The sequence below is a fragment of the Otolemur garnettii genome, unplaced genomic scaffold, assembly GCF_000181295.1.
Source record: "Otolemur garnettii isolate 467f Iridium unplaced genomic scaffold, OtoGar3 scaffold00062, whole genome shotgun sequence".
Classification (NCBI taxonomy): domain Eukaryota; kingdom Metazoa; phylum Chordata; class Mammalia; order Primates; family Galagidae; genus Otolemur; species Otolemur garnettii.
Genome location: NW_003852457.1, coordinates 10147829 through 10163092, shown reverse-complemented (window position 1 = coordinate 10163092; position 15264 = coordinate 10147829). Strand labels below are relative to the sequence as shown.

Genomic DNA, 15264 nt, shown 5'->3' with positions numbered 1-15264 from the left:
CCAACTCCCAGGTTCAGGTGGTCCTCTTGCCTCAGCCTTCTGAGCAGCTGAGACTCTAGGAGTGCACTACCTTTCCCAGCTAATTTTTTCAATTTTTTCTTTTTGTAGAGATAGGGTCTCATTGCATAGCCCAGGATGGTCTCAAACTCCTAGGCTCGAATGATCCTCCTGCCTGAGATTCTCACAGTGCTGGGATTACAGATGTGAACCACTCTACTTGGCCTGGTTTCTTTTTTTTTAATTTCAGAATATTAGGGCATGTGTTTTCTTTATATACTTTGTTTTTTGTGCAAATTGAGCCAAAATGTGCCCTTCACTCAGAAGGGCCACACTACAGAGCCATTGTGTGCTCTGTACCCAATAGCTATGAATTTATCCATCCCCTTCTCCCCCCTCCCCGCTCCTGCAGCTTGATTTTCATTGAGATTTATTTCCATATGTGTATGTAAGTGTTGATTGATTAGTTCCCACCTGGTATTGAGTACATGGGTTTGTTTCTCCATTCTTGTGATATTTCACTTAGAAGATTGGTTTCCAATCTCTCCAGGTTGTACAAAAAGAGACTAAATTGCCATTTTTTAATGGCTGAGTAGTACTCTGTAGTATGCATATACCACATGGGTACCTGGGTTATTTCTACTTATGGCCTAGTTTTTTCCACTTAGTGATATGCATTTAAGGTTCCTCCAGGACTTTTCATACCTTGATAGCTTACTCATTTTGATCACTGAATAGCATTCCATCGTCTGAATGTACCACAATTTGCTAACCCATTCACCTCCAAGACGGACTTTTCATACCTTGATAGCTCACTCATTTTCATCACTGAATAGCATTCCATTGTCTGAATGTACCACAATTTGCTAACCCATTCACCTCCAAGACGGACATCTTGGTCGCTTCCCAGTTTTGGCAATTATAAATAAAGCTGCTATAAACATCCATGTGTGGGTTTTTGTTTGGACATAAATTTTCAGTTCCTTTGGGTAAATACCAAGAGGTATGATTGCTGGATTACTTGGTAAAAGTATACTTTGGTAATAAACTATCTTTAAAGGTGGCCAAACCATTTTGCATTCTTACCAGCCATGAATGAGAGAGTTCCTGTTGCTCCATGTCCTCACCAGCATTTGGTGTTGTCAGTGTTCTGGATTTTGGCCATTCTAATCAGTATGCAGTGGTACTTCACTATTGTTTTAATTTGCACTTCCCTGATGACATAGAATGTGGAGCATATTTTCATATTTTATTTACCATGTTACCATCTATGTATCTTCTGTGGTGAGGGTCTTGTTTGGTGAAGGTCTTTGGCCCTTTTTTCAATCAGAGTATCTGTCTTCTTACTTTTTGAGTTTTGAGAGTTCTTTGTATATTTTGGGTAGCAGTCATTTACATCACTGTCTTTTGTAAATATTTTCTCCCCATCTGTAGCTTGTTTTCTCATTCTCTTTACAGTGTCTTTTGCAGAGTACAAAGTATTTATTTTAATGAAGTCCAGCTTATTGATTCTTTTATGGGTCCTATCTTTGGTGTTGTATTCGAAGTTATTGCCAAACCCAAGATAAGAACATATTTCCATGAATATGAAATATTTCTACATATGTTGAGTTCTCTTTTGATTTCTTTCATCAAAGTTTTTTAGTTTTTCTTGTATAGATTTTGCATATATTTTTGTTAGATTTATACCTAAGTATTTTGTTTGGGTGGGGGCTCATATAAATAGTTGTGTTTTTAATTTTAAATTCTACTTGTCCATGGCTGGTACAGGTTAAGCATCTCCAATCTGAAAATTTTACATCCACAATTCTCCAAAATCTGAAACTTTCTGAGCACTGACATATTGCCACAAGTGGAAAATGCCACACCTGACTTCTCGTGATGGGTAGCTGTCAAAATGCAGGTGTGTGACACACAGTTTGTTCAGCATTACCAAGGAAACAAAACCCCTCCCAGCCCCTTTCAGCTGTGGGATTTCTTTTCTGGACATGTGCAGATCCCCCATCAGCAGCTTCTCCATAGTGCAAAGGGAGCATTCAAAGGCAAAAACGGTTTTTGATAAGGCAGATGGCTCTGTTGGAAACATTTTGAAAAACCATCCAGGCTAGGCATGGTGGCTCATGCCTGTAATCTCAACACTTTAGGAGGCCAGTGTGGAAGGATCTTTTGAGCCCAGGAGCTAGAGACAAGTCTGGACAACATAGTGACACCCTCATCTCTGCAAAAAAGAATAAAATAATTTAGCCAGGTGTGCTGGTGCTTGCCTATAGTCTCACCTATTCAGGTGGCTAAGGGAGGAGAATCACTTAAGCCTAGGAATTTGAGGTTGCAGTGAACAGTGATCCTGTCACTCCACTGAGCTCCAGCCTGAGCAACAGAGTGAAAAGAGAGAGAGAGAGAGAGAGAGGAAAAGCTACCCAGAAGAATGGAAGACCCACTTCTTCCTGGTCCATGAACTGAGTCTGATGTTTTCATCTCACCTAATAAAATAAAATCCAGCATCATAGGTGGAGGCTGAAAGCCTAGTTGGCTGTAGCCATTCTTGGGCTGATAGAGGTATCTGATGATGCTATCTTACTGCTTAGTTAACCTGAACACATTATTTTGCACCATATTAATGGTATGTCATATTATTTACTGCAAAATGTATCATGAATAAGTTTAAGAAAATAATTGTATATCACATGTAAATTTGGACTCAGCAATGTTAGTGATGCCAAACAACCACATATTGTCTGCGTAGGTGGCTGAAATGGTGACATCTTTATTTTCTGATGGTTTGATGTATACAAACTTCATTTTATACACTAAATTATTAAAATACTGTATAAAATTACATTACGTGTATAAGGTATGTGTAAAGCATAAATGGATTTTCCATTTAGGGTTGGGTCTCATCCCTAAGATACCTCATATATGTGAATATTCCAAAATCTGAAATACTTCTAATCTCAAGCATTTTGGATAAAATGGTTGATAAATAGGTTGGATACACCCAACCTATGTATAAGAAAGCCATTGACTTTTGTATAGTAACCTTGTATCATACAACCTTGATATAATCATTTATTAATTCGAGAAGCTCTTTGTTCGGTTCTTTCAGATTCTCTGTAAACAAAACAATTTTATTTCTTCTTTCATGATCTGTATGCCTTTTATTTCTTTTTCTTATCTTACTGCAGTAGCTTTGTCCAGTCTACTTCTAAGTCCATCACGGCATTCTTCTTTTCTGCCATAGTGTTTTTGATGGCTAGCGTTTCTGTTTTGGTTCTTCTTAGAATGCCTGTCTCACTGCCTACATTACCCATCTGTTGCTGCATGCTGTCTGCTTAGTTTATTAATCATAATTGTTTTAAATTCCTGATCTGATGATTCTAACATCTGAATCTGAATCTGAATCTGGGTCTGATAGTTGCTTTGTCTCTTCAAACTGGTTTATTGTTGTTGTTTCACCTTTCAGTATGTCTTATAATGTTTTCTTGATACCAGACATAATGTACTGGGGGAAAAAAACTGCCATTAGTAGACCTTTAGTGAAGCGGTGATATGGTGAGGGTAGGGGTACGATGACATTCTATAGTCATATGATCAGACTTTTGGTGAGCCTGTGCTCCTGGACCGTGAACTCTCCCAGTGCTTCTCAGTTTTCCCCTTCTCTCTAGGAGGGACAGGATGGGTTCAATGGGACGGGGTCAGGTATTCTGCTTCCCCAAGGTAGATTAGGCTCTGATAAAACCCCAACCGATGAAGTCTAGCTTCTCCTACAGGCAGACATTATTAAGAACTGAGTACTCTGGCATATTTCAAAACGCTTCCCTCCTCCCCCTGCCAGAGCATGAGGCGGATGCTCGGATGCTTATTGTGAGGACCTTGTGGAACTCCTGGAGAGGTGTGGGCCTCCTGATGACTGGGTAGTTTTTTTTTTTTTTTTTAATTAAATCATAGCTGTGTACATTAATGCAGTCATGGGGTGTGCTGGTTTTATATACAATTTGAAATATTTTCACCAAACTAGTTAACATAGCCTTCATGGCATCTTCTTAGTTATTGTGTTAAGACATTTATATTCTACATTTAGAAAGATTCAGACTGGGTAGTTTTATGTAGAGTTTTATTCGTCAGACCTGTCGGCACTGAGCCTCCAGCATTCATCAGCTGTAGTTCAATTTTTCCAAGCTCAGCACTGATTCCCATGGAGGTTTTCACTCCAGGAAGTTGTGATTCTCTGCACACTTTAATTTTCTTAGGATCTAGGTTTCTAGACATGGCATTATTAGGTCAGAGGGTGTGCAGGCCTCCAAGGCTCTGACGCTTTATAGGAATCACCGAACAGCCCACCCTAAATTTATATCCCACCAAAAATGGGCATGTCACTGTTCCCTGAATACTGGCCACCACTGTGAGAGGCTGTGTATTCATCTTTGCTGATTTGACAGTCAAATAAATAATAAATAAATAAATAAATAAGGAATCTCTTGCTTAAAATTGTATTTCTTTGATTATTAGTCACGTATAACATTTTAAAGTGAGTTTCATGACAATTTGCTTTTCCTTTTTTGTGAGTTCCCTGATTTTTGCCCTTGGCCTCTTTTGCTTTCTGAAGTATCTTTTCCCCTCACTGTTCTGTTAAGTCTTTATTTAGTAAAGATATTCAGCCTTTACTTTTCATATTTACTGCAAGTATTCTTCTACTTCATTTGCCTTTTTGCTTCTGCTATTTTTAACATATTTGGTTTGGCTGTAACCAAATTTTTATTATCATACCTTGAAATACCATCCTCAATTCAAGATTAAACATCTATTCTTATTTTCTTCTTGAACATTCCAAGTTTTTTGCCAAAAATTTATGCCTTTAATCCTTAGGGAATTAACTTAGCATATACCGTGGGTAAGAGATCTAATCTTCTTTTTAAGGGTTAGCCACATGTAACCACATTTTCTGACTGATTGTTGCTGGTATGTGAAACAGCCAATGATTTTTATGTATTCATTTTAAAATTGGCAGCATTTCTTAAGTTCTCATGTATTCTAATTTTTAGTTGTTACTCTATTTTTCAGAGTAGAAAATTGTATACTCTTCTTTCCAATATCTATACTACTTGTTTTATTTCCTTTGATTTTTTTTTTTGGCTCTAATTTCTAAAACTAGTGTTAAATAATAATGTAGCTTTTATGATTTTTTTTATTTTTCTTACCAAATTGATCTAGTATTTTTAATTTTTAAGTTTTACAAAATTAAACATTTTACATGGTGTTTTGCTCTTGCAAAAACTCTGACTGTGGGAAGAGTTGATTACCCTTCCCTTCATATGATCGGTGGGGTCTGAGGGCCCCCTGAGCTGACTGAGCTGGTCTTGGCACTAGACTTAGGACTCTGCCAGTTGTGACCTTGAGAGGGGACCGAGGCGTGGATGTCACAGACACTTGTATGTATCTCCCCACAAGCCAGTACTCCACTGTGGCCCTAATGGTGATCACAAATTGATTTGTTTGATGTTTTTTTAAGCTGGGAAATTAGAGGAGATGACAGGGAAAATGAAAGGTGGGACTACCTCTGGCTGCCCCCACAGCCTCCCTTGTTCCCTCCAGAGGAGCAGCTTGGAGACCTTAGAGGGAGTTCTCAGTACAGAGCAGAGCCCACTCCTCCAATGAGTTCTCCAAAAGATGCCCAGGTATAAGAACATTGCCTGGCCCTGTGAGCACCCCAAGAAGGGGCCTTCCTTCTACCTCAGTGCTCACAGCAAGCAGCTTCTCAGATAATTCATGAAGTTCATGGGCCTAAAGCACCTCTGTCTCTGCCCCTGAGAGAGGCCTGGGAGTCCCACACTGTTGCTGAGGAGTACAGTATCGTTGTCTTCTCGGGAAGGCAGGTGGTACGTTCAGCTCTAACGGGCTGTTCCCTCAGGCTGCACTTGGCCATAGATCTTTGGCTCACTAGAGTCATACATAGGCCAGAGGGTCTCCTGGCTTCCAAGGACAGGTGACAGGGAGGTTTAGATCTGGAAGGAGGTTAGGCAGACAGGCCTTGGGGGCCCCATGATACACCTTGGCTACTGGAAGGATGGTTCTGGGAAAGGGAGCAGTGGCCAGCTGGAGAAGTGTGGTATAAGCTGTCCCTATGATGGGACAGTCCTGCCCTCTTAACTTTCACTGAAACTGTGCTGTCTCTTTCCTCAGGATTCCTCTCTGGCCACTTCCCCCTGTCCATCCCCATCTCTCCTCAGTCCATTCTCTCTCCCACCCCTCCTGCCCACGTCACCCTGTCATGGGGCTCCATGGCCTCCCAGCGCCTGTGAGTTCCCCGAGTCTCTCCTTCCTCCCTGCTGCCTATCTGCCAATCCCAGTTTCCTCCTTGCTCCTAGTCTCTCCCCTTCTCCTTCCATCTGTTTCTACTCTCTGCATTTATACTTGGTATTGTTTAATATTTCGAAGAATTTAAGAGGGTTATTCAAAGCTTTATGTACCCATGACTCTTAATAAATGTAGTTGATCTGGGGTATTTTTTTGTTCTTTGATGGAGCCAGAACCTTAAAACATTTCATACATAGCTGAATTTATTTTTATTCCAAGCATTTTTATTTCATTAAATAAATAATAGGGACATGCGTTTTAAAACACTAACTCTATTGTAAATTGCCAAGCTTTTCCATTTGGGGATGGTTGCAGCTATAATTAAAAGCACTAGAGAGAGAGAGAGAGAGCGCACCACGCTCCTGGGTGAAGGTGGAGGGGACCTTTTCACAGGTTAGATACATGAGTGGACAGCACATTCTGCTTAGAGCCATTCCTTAGTCTTTCCTCAGCCCCCACAGTGCTAATCAGCCTCTTCTTTTCTCTGTGTCGTGTGTGTCCATGTGCTTTGCACACATGGTGGCCCTGGAAACCTCAGGATGAGATTCTGACTGTGCTGAGGAGAGTGGACGAGAACTGGGCGGAAGGCATGCTGGGGGACAAGGTCGGCATCTTCCCGCTCCTGTACGTGGAGGTAAGGTCCTGTGCACTCACCTGCTTTTATGCCTTTGTTTTTTGCCAGACTAGGGGTGCTCTGACCTTGGAGCTCCTTTGCTAAAAGAGAAAACAGTATAGGTCAGATGGCTGCCGTGTGTGGGTTTGATTCAGATCATGAGGGCAGCTCTGTGACCTCTGCCTCGGCCAGTTCTAGATCAGTCCCAGGCCCGCTGCAGCATCTCACCATGTGGGCAGTCACAGCAGGCCCTGTGCAGGCCTCCCCCATTTCCTTATGGGACACCTGTACCTAGCACCCATTTTCCAGAGACCCTCCCAAGTGCTGCTCTGTCCCCAGCTCCAGGGGGGAAGAGCCCATCCCCGAAGGCAGTATGTCCCCCTCACACTGTGAACAGACCTGAAGGAAACGTTGCTGGCCGTCTGCAGGGTCCTCCTTGGACTCCGGATTATTGGGCACCTCAGCCAACCAAGAGTCACTAAAGCAAAGGTGACTTGAAGCTAATCTGAGACCTATTACTCTCCTGTCTCTTCTCTAGCTTTCTAAGGAGTATATCTGGGCAGTTGCTGAGCAGGGGGCATCTTAGCATGTCTGCATGTGAGCTCCCCGCTCCCAGGGCTGTGAGTGCCAGGAGTGTTTGCCTGTGGCACATGTGCCTTCCATTTGTCAGTGTGAGGCCACACATATATGTCATGAGCTGACCACAAGCTTTCATCCTGTAACCACTGGCATCATCCCACAAAGACCATTTCACCAAACACTCTTGAGTCCCTGTCTGTTTCGTCTTCTCAACACTGCACAAGCAAACCATGAATGCCCCAGCTTTACAGACGAGCAGAGCATGGCAAGGTTGCATCGTGGTTCTGAAGTCCCACAGCACATGACCCAACCCCGTGCCCTCCTGCCCCCACCCACATCACCTCTCACTAACACTGCAGCCTGCTCAGCCTGGGGCAAGGGCTGCATAAGCCACCAGCCCACCTGGCGCACTGAGGGCTTATAAGCCAGCACCAGGAGTGCACAGGTGATAACAGCTTTGCACAACTACAGAGTGCTGTGTGGATGCTGGCGGATATTTCTTTAGAACATGTGGTAGTTCCCTGTTACCCAGGGATGAAGCCCAAATCCTCCAGCCTGGCATTGAAAGCCCTGTGCAGTTTAACCCTCATCTACTTTGCCAGCCTCATCTCATTATTTCCTTCCCTCTTCCCCAAATATTCTGGCCAGGGGTTCTGTCACATGTGCTTTGAATGAGCTGCCTAGAAGATTCTGAGGCCCTTCCACAGCAATGACAGGAGTTCTTCACACACCCACCCCTCAGTAGGGACCTGTAGAATTCAAGCTCCCCCAGATACTTTGAAAATTTCCATTCACTTGTCCACTTGTTCAGCTTCTCTGTCCTGATGCTTAAGATTAAAGAACTTAATGTATGAACACCACTTATGGAGTGTCAGAAAGTCAAAATCTGACATCATACACATTTTTACCCAGGGAAACTTTTTTCCCAGGCAGAATCTCCTGGGATAGCCAGAGACATGTACATGCATGTTCACAGGAGCGTTATTCTGATGGCCCCTAATGGGAATCCACTGGAGTGATCAGCAGTGGAAGGGCTAAGTAAAACATGGTGTCTCCATCCAGTGGAACTCTCCATGGTGGAAACAAGCCAAAGACCATGACCTTTAAAATCATGGCTGAATCTCACAGAGTTTTGAAAGAAGCCAGACATAGAAGAATATATGCTGTAGTGTGTTTGATTTTTTTTGGAGGTTCAAAGGCAGGCAGAGCTCCTCTGTGGGGACAGAAGTCAGAGCGGTAGTGACTATGAGGGATTGTGACTGGATGAGGTAAGAGGGAGGTTCTGGGTCTGGAAAGTTAATATATTGATCTTAGGATCAGGTTCTGCCTCTGCTTCTAGGCACAGCCTCCTTCTGTCCACCTGTACTTCCAGGGTAAGAGGCTCAGGACAGCCCCGAAGGCTCAGAAAAACACCTTCTTGGGAGCTCCCTGGGGAAGGGACCTACCAGCCCCCTGCCCTTTCCTGCTGCAGCTGCCCAGGCAGTGCCCACTCTGTGCCACGCATGGACGTGCTACCCAGGAGCCTCAGCTCTGAGACAGCCTCCTGGATGCTTAGCAACACTGAGACCACCCACATGGGCATTTCCTGAGACTGGGTCTCACTGGTCACATGTGGACTCCTTTGGAAGTGTTGAACTACAGAGGCAAAACCCATGAGGGTCTCAACCATGTATATATGCCCCCGGTGGATAGGAAAGGCATGAGTCAGCCCAGAGTGCTGCCCTTCTGGGAGGTGAACAGGCTCCTGCCTCAAACAAGGGCAGTGACAGGAAGATGAGAGTGCACAGACCATGGCAGGTGTCCTCCTGTGAGAAGCATCCCTTGCAGTAGTGTCATTGTTATAAATGTTTGTGGAATGAAAACCATTCATCGGTCTATTCATGCATTTATTGAAGATCTTTGTGTCATTCCTGACACATTCCATGTGGCTGCATGTCTTTTGAAGATAGATGATGCCTTTTCCACCTCAGGCAGCTTCCCACGCTGAGGTTTGCAGTTGGATCACATCAGTGAGGCCAGGGCACGGAGGTTTAAGGTACAGACACTCAGACTGTGTGACAGGGGAGGGGCCCCGGATGGTTACCTGGATAGATGCTCACACGAATGCCCCCACCCCACATGTGTACATGAAGCCCCTCAGATTTGTAACGCATCAAGTATCTGTCATCCCTGGGAGAAGGAACCCCTTCTTAGGTTCCCCCAATATTCTGCTGGGAAGAGAGGTCAGACAGAGGCACAGTGCAGAGCCCTGCCTTAGTAGCCAGATCCTCTGCCTAGTGCTCTACTCAGGGAGAGTGTGGCAGGCACATGGTCCTTCTCTCCATGTGGCTGATGAGGGGCATAAAGCCGTAGGGTCTGTGCAGGGCAAGGCTGGGGCACGCGGTGGGCTGGGTGGTAGAAAACGGGGGATACAGACTGATGGTGGGGCCTGTGGGGCACTCCAGGGTCCGCTAACTCCCAGAAAATGCTGTCACATTGGTAGCCATGGTAAGATTACCCCCAAGATTGGAAAGGGAAGGAGCTGCATGGGGCAGAGAATTCTGACTTTAGGGAGCCAGACCCCAGCCCTGTGTCTGGGACCAGCCCTCTTGTGCTTCCATGTGGGTGTGAACAAACTCTACATGGTGTTTGCCATGTTCTTTATAGATCCTGGAAAAAATAAAAGCAGCAAAAACTAAAATCCTGATTTAGCCAAATGATTGTAATACCTAGAAAAGTAGCAGAAGCCCCCAATGACAGCCGTTTCCAATTTGAGAGTCCTGATCTTCAGTGCAGTGGTGGCGCGTTGTCAGACAAATTTGTTCTAAGCCTCAGTCAGTTGCAGTGTTGAACTCAGTTCCTCTTGCTCACATAGCACGGTTGTCTCTTGTCTGCTTTTTAATTTTTATAAAGAGAGAGGATATTGCTCTGAACCTGTGCCTCTAAATAGGATGTTGAAGCACTGGTAATGCCTCACTGGAGGATTGAAAGTGCTCACTGGGGACAGAATGTCTGTGCTGTTGTTACTAATTGTGCATGCTCTGCGCTGTCCGAAGTTGTGGGCAGCTCATCTGTAAGTTGGATTTGCCATCTCATTGTGCTTGTTATTTCTTCACTTGGGTCTTATGAAGTTTAAGCCCTTGCTGGGGCAGGCAGGATGTCCTCGGGGAAGAAGGTGAGGAAGGTTAACCTCTAACAAGAGCCATGAGTAAAGGCCCCTTCCTTCTCCCCAGCACCCTGCAGACCCATCTATTCACTGGTCTAGGTGGGCAGACCCATAGTTGTGCTCCTGGGCAAGGGGGCTCCTTCCTGGCCCCCCAGCCTGTCTCTGCTTACCCTCTTCCTTCCAAGGACGCCCTTAGGTTCTCAAAGAGGGAATTAGCATGTGAGGAAGCCACATGGGTGGTGGGAGAGGAGCAGGGACTCTGGGCCTCTGCACCCCACTGATTCCAACTAAGAATGCCGGGCAGGGTTAGAGCACCTCAGCCTCTTAGTCTCTACTCTGGAACCAGAGGCTACTGGGCTTTATTGAGCTGTTTGATGTTCCTGAGCATTTTCTCACTTCTTTGCATGCCAGGTAATTTCTAATTGGACACTGATGTGAATTTTACCTTCTCAGGTATTAGATGTCTTTGCATGCCTGCACATATTCTCGAGCTTTGTTCTGGGATCCCGCTAAGTTACTTAGACTTAGTTTGGTGCTTTTGAGTTTGGTCCTGATTGTTAGGCAGGGCCAGGCAGCCTTTTATGTGGGGCTGATTTTTCCCTGCTGCTGAGGCTGTGACCTTCCCTGCGTATTGCTCTGTGGTTTATGAGGTTTCTACTCTGGAAGGGGGGGGATGCAAGCTGTTCCAGCTACATGTGAGCTCAGAGATTGTTTTGCCTCCTTCTTGTCTGGGGTTCTTTCTCAGTCCTGGGTCCTTTCCTCTTGTGAGTGCACTGTCAGTCTCAGCCTATGAGGGGGCTCCCTGCTGATCTCCAGGACTCCCCCATGCCTCCAAGACTCTGGCTCACAGAGTCTAGCTACCATGGTGTCCCCAGACTCCACCCTCTGTCTTCTCAGTGCAGGGTGGGGTTCCACCTCTTGGTGATTGCGTTCCTGAGCTTTCTGATGTCCCATATCTAGAAACCATGTGTTATAGATGTTTTCAGTGTTTGGGGCTGATGGGTAAATATGGTTCCTGTTCTTCCATCTTGGCTACCTAGATACTAACCAGTGATGCTTCACGAATTTTCAAATAAGGGTCAGAGAATAGAATACTGTCTATTCTATTTGTCTTTTGGCAGAAGACAAAACCTATAGGTTAGCCATGCTGCTCTGGTGCTGAATCTGCCCAGCTTCAATAAAGAGTAAACAATTTGGACTTTGTCTTAGGTGAAGAACTGGGAGAAGCCTTTGAGACCGTCACTTCCTAGGGAGATTGGTTCCAACCAAGCTCCAAGCACCGCTTGTGGTCCTGCTCTCGCGGTGAGCCGGGGGTGCTGACTTCACAGCTAGTGTTTCTTCCACATCTGCTGATCAGATGTGGCTGCTGCCTCCTCAGCTCACCTCACCTAATCCTTAGGATACACCAAATATGACACCACAGGGGCAATATGCAAGAAGCAGGAAGGAAAGCATTCAGGAATCTCTGCCAGGGAATGTTGGGAAGAGGCACAGTTTTGTTTGCAGTTTCCCATTATTTTTCTTGTCACACATCCTCGTCCTCTGTTTCATACAAGCTTTTACAGCATCAGGGAACCCCAGCCATTGGCATGGTGCTAATCTTGTTTGCACTTATGTGAAAACTTAGAGCATGCTTGTGGGGCAGAGAACCTGGTGAGGAAAGCCAGAGGCAGGGACTAGTGGCAATGACCTGACAGGTACTTCAGGGTGTGTCCTGGTGTTAGGCCTCTGTCTGCATCTGCGCGAGCCCTCTGGGAGGCAAATTCTTAGACCTGGCGGAGAGAACAAGCACTATGTCCTGCTTTCACCAGCAACCCCTGTTACCCTTACCCTTTGGTAGGATTCAGCCATAAAGAAATGGATATATATAAAAGAAAAGAGACAAAACTCCATGGAAGATTGAGGCTTCAGTCCCACTGATGGGGCCCACCCATGCTGGGGGTCTGTGTACTTTCCTGATCCAATCACCAAGCACCTGTGCTGTCATAGTTTTTTATCCCCAATAAAAATAGGTAGGTACCTAAGTGCCAGTTGCATGGATTTCTCTCTTCTTTACCTCTTTTTGAACTTGTGAGATTAACATCTTTTACTGTGATCTTACTTTCCATAATTCGAGTGTCTTCTTGTGACTGTTGATCTCTCTACCTGCATAAGTAAGCCCTTGGGAGGCCAGGCCTGCGACACACAGTTCGTTCCCTTCTTGGTCCTGGCATGGTGGTTGGCCCAGGAAGGTCATCAGCGCCTTTGTGCAGTAGTGTTGGATGTGGGCCAATATTTTACAGAGCTAATCGAGTGTGAGGAATGGCCTGAACAGCATGTTTTTGGATAGCGGGCCTTAGTAACGCACCGGCCTCCCAGGAGCTCCTATGAGGACCATGAGCAGCCCTGACTACAGCTGGAGTTGGGGCCCAGGCCCACCCTAGACCTTTGCAGGGCCTGGCTAAGGCTATAGTTCATGAGGCCATAGTTTATGTTCTTACCCTGCATAAACCAACCAGGCAGTCCCTGCCCATAAGGTCTCCCCACGTCCCACAAAAGAGGACATCACAACTGTAAATTCCTCCTAGGGACCCTGACACTGGAGAGCCAGGTGCTGACCTAAGACACTCAGAGCTCAGGCAGGACGTGGCTGGTCCTTGGCACCACAACAAAGTGTGCTCAGCCTTGGCCCGAGATGCTTAGTGACCAGCATGAGTGGCCTCTGCCTGCTGATTGCTTGGTAACTAGGAGTGCCACCCAGAATGAATGGCAGGAACTCTGTGCTGGCTGTGCACAGCAGCTGTGGGACACATTGGTTCAGGAAGAGGGTTTTCCACCAGTGCACTCCAGCAGTTGGTACTTAGCACTGTGCTTACAGAGTGCAGAGCCTTGTTCGGGATCTGAAAGTGAGTGGGACAGGTATAGGGACAGGTATAGGGGCAGTTATACCTGAAGGCTACCTGGGATGCCTGGGCCTGTGGGAAGTGGCCACATGCTGACCGCTTAGCCTAGCCTGTTTTTTCCTCAGGCCCCAGCCTGGCGCATGGTTCATATGGGCAGTAATAATCCCGCAGACTGCCAGGTATGCTTTGTCTTGGTACCTGGTGCCCAGGGGATGAGCTTCCCAGACCTGGCCGCCACAGGCCACCTTGGCCTGATCATGCTAACTGCTCTGGCAGCATGGCTGTGAATGTGGTGCCTGGTCTTGGCACCTCTCTGCAAGTCCCACATTCTTCTCATGTGTGGACTTCCTGTTGGGCCATGGTTCACAAGCTTTGGTGAGCGTCTGTGTTGCCTAGGAAGCCCCAGGCCCAGCCAGGGGGAGGCTACTATAGTGGCCCAAGGTGAAGACAGAGGTGCTGGTTCCCAGGGCCCACCTGCCGAAGCTCACAGGCCCTGCACCAGCACCACCCACCAGTCGTCTCCAGCCAGAGCCCAGGGCCTATCCTTACCCTCCTCTGTCTACACTCCTCACAGGCATTCAACACATCTGTTCTCTTGTTCACAGTGACCTGAGAACACCCCTCTGTGACCCCCTACCCCCTCCTCATCCCACAAATAGTGCCACAGTGTTCTGGGGAGGCCTTCCAATGGAACACTGCCCCATCACATCTTCAAATGCTTCCTGAGCTTCTTACATCTGTCTGTCATCTCATCTTCAGAATAGTCCTAGAGACAAGGGTGCTCTTCATTCATCTGGTGAGAAAGTCTTGGACAGCCCTCTCCATGACAGACCCTGAGGTTAGCAGCCTAGACATCCCCGCTCCCAGGAATGCTGGTGAGGCAGCACTCTGCTGTTGGCTTGTAAGCCCTGTACCAGTGTGACCTGCGGGATATATTCCCAGCATCCTTGTTTGTGGGTTAACATGTGAACCACACTCTTTTAGGCCTGTGCCCACTTTTCCCAGTGTTCCAACCAGCAAAACCATCTGGCAGGAGAGAAATCAGGAGGAAACTTATTTTGTCAGATCTCCACAGCTCCAGGGGTGGGCCTGGCCCCGGGGAGAGCTGCTTCTGAGGCCACCCCTGCCCTTAGGCAGGCCTTGTCCGTGATTGCAACTTTTTTCAGATGTGGAGGTGAAAGTGAGACTGGGATCTGGGTGCCCACACAGAGTCTTATTCTGTTGTTCTTGGCTGAGGTCCAGGGCTATGTTCAGTGCAAAAGGAGCAGCACGTCTGCTGTTGTTTGGCCAGAACCAGACGTGCCCATCTGGAGTCCCAGAGGGGCTGGTAGTATATTTGTTGCAGACCAGACCAAGTCCTTGGGGAGATCTGTCCTGCAGCTGGGAGGTGCTGCCACACCACTAGTTCTAACTCTTGCATGTGGATTATTACCGAAATGACACTCTGGGCTGCTTGGAGACATGCTCTGCACCTCTCTTTGTGTGTCTCCTGTGTTACCTTTTACTAGCGCTTCCCGTTTGGAAAGGAGAGGAGGGTGCTGAGTGCTGGGGCAGGAGATGTTAAGATTCAGGTCAGGTGAAGGCTTGAGCTATGCGTGCTTATCTTGGGAGACTCTCTGAAGGCAGAGAGTGGAACTCAGTTCCACTGCTGATGCCAAATGAAGAAGGCAGCGGGTTCTGGCATCATCCCGTTTCCA

The 15264-nt window shown here is 46.4% G+C and overlaps 1 protein-coding gene across 1 annotated transcript in view; it reads left to right on the top strand.

Annotated features, from left to right (window-relative positions):
- SH3RF3 (SH3 domain containing ring finger 3) overlaps window positions 1–15264 on the top strand; it is a 321767-nt gene that overhangs the window by 199283 nt on the left and 107220 nt on the right. The window contains 1 exon segment of the mRNA XM_003792894.2: window positions 6887–6982. Coding sequence (XP_003792942.1) covers window positions 6887–6982 — 96 coding nt within the window.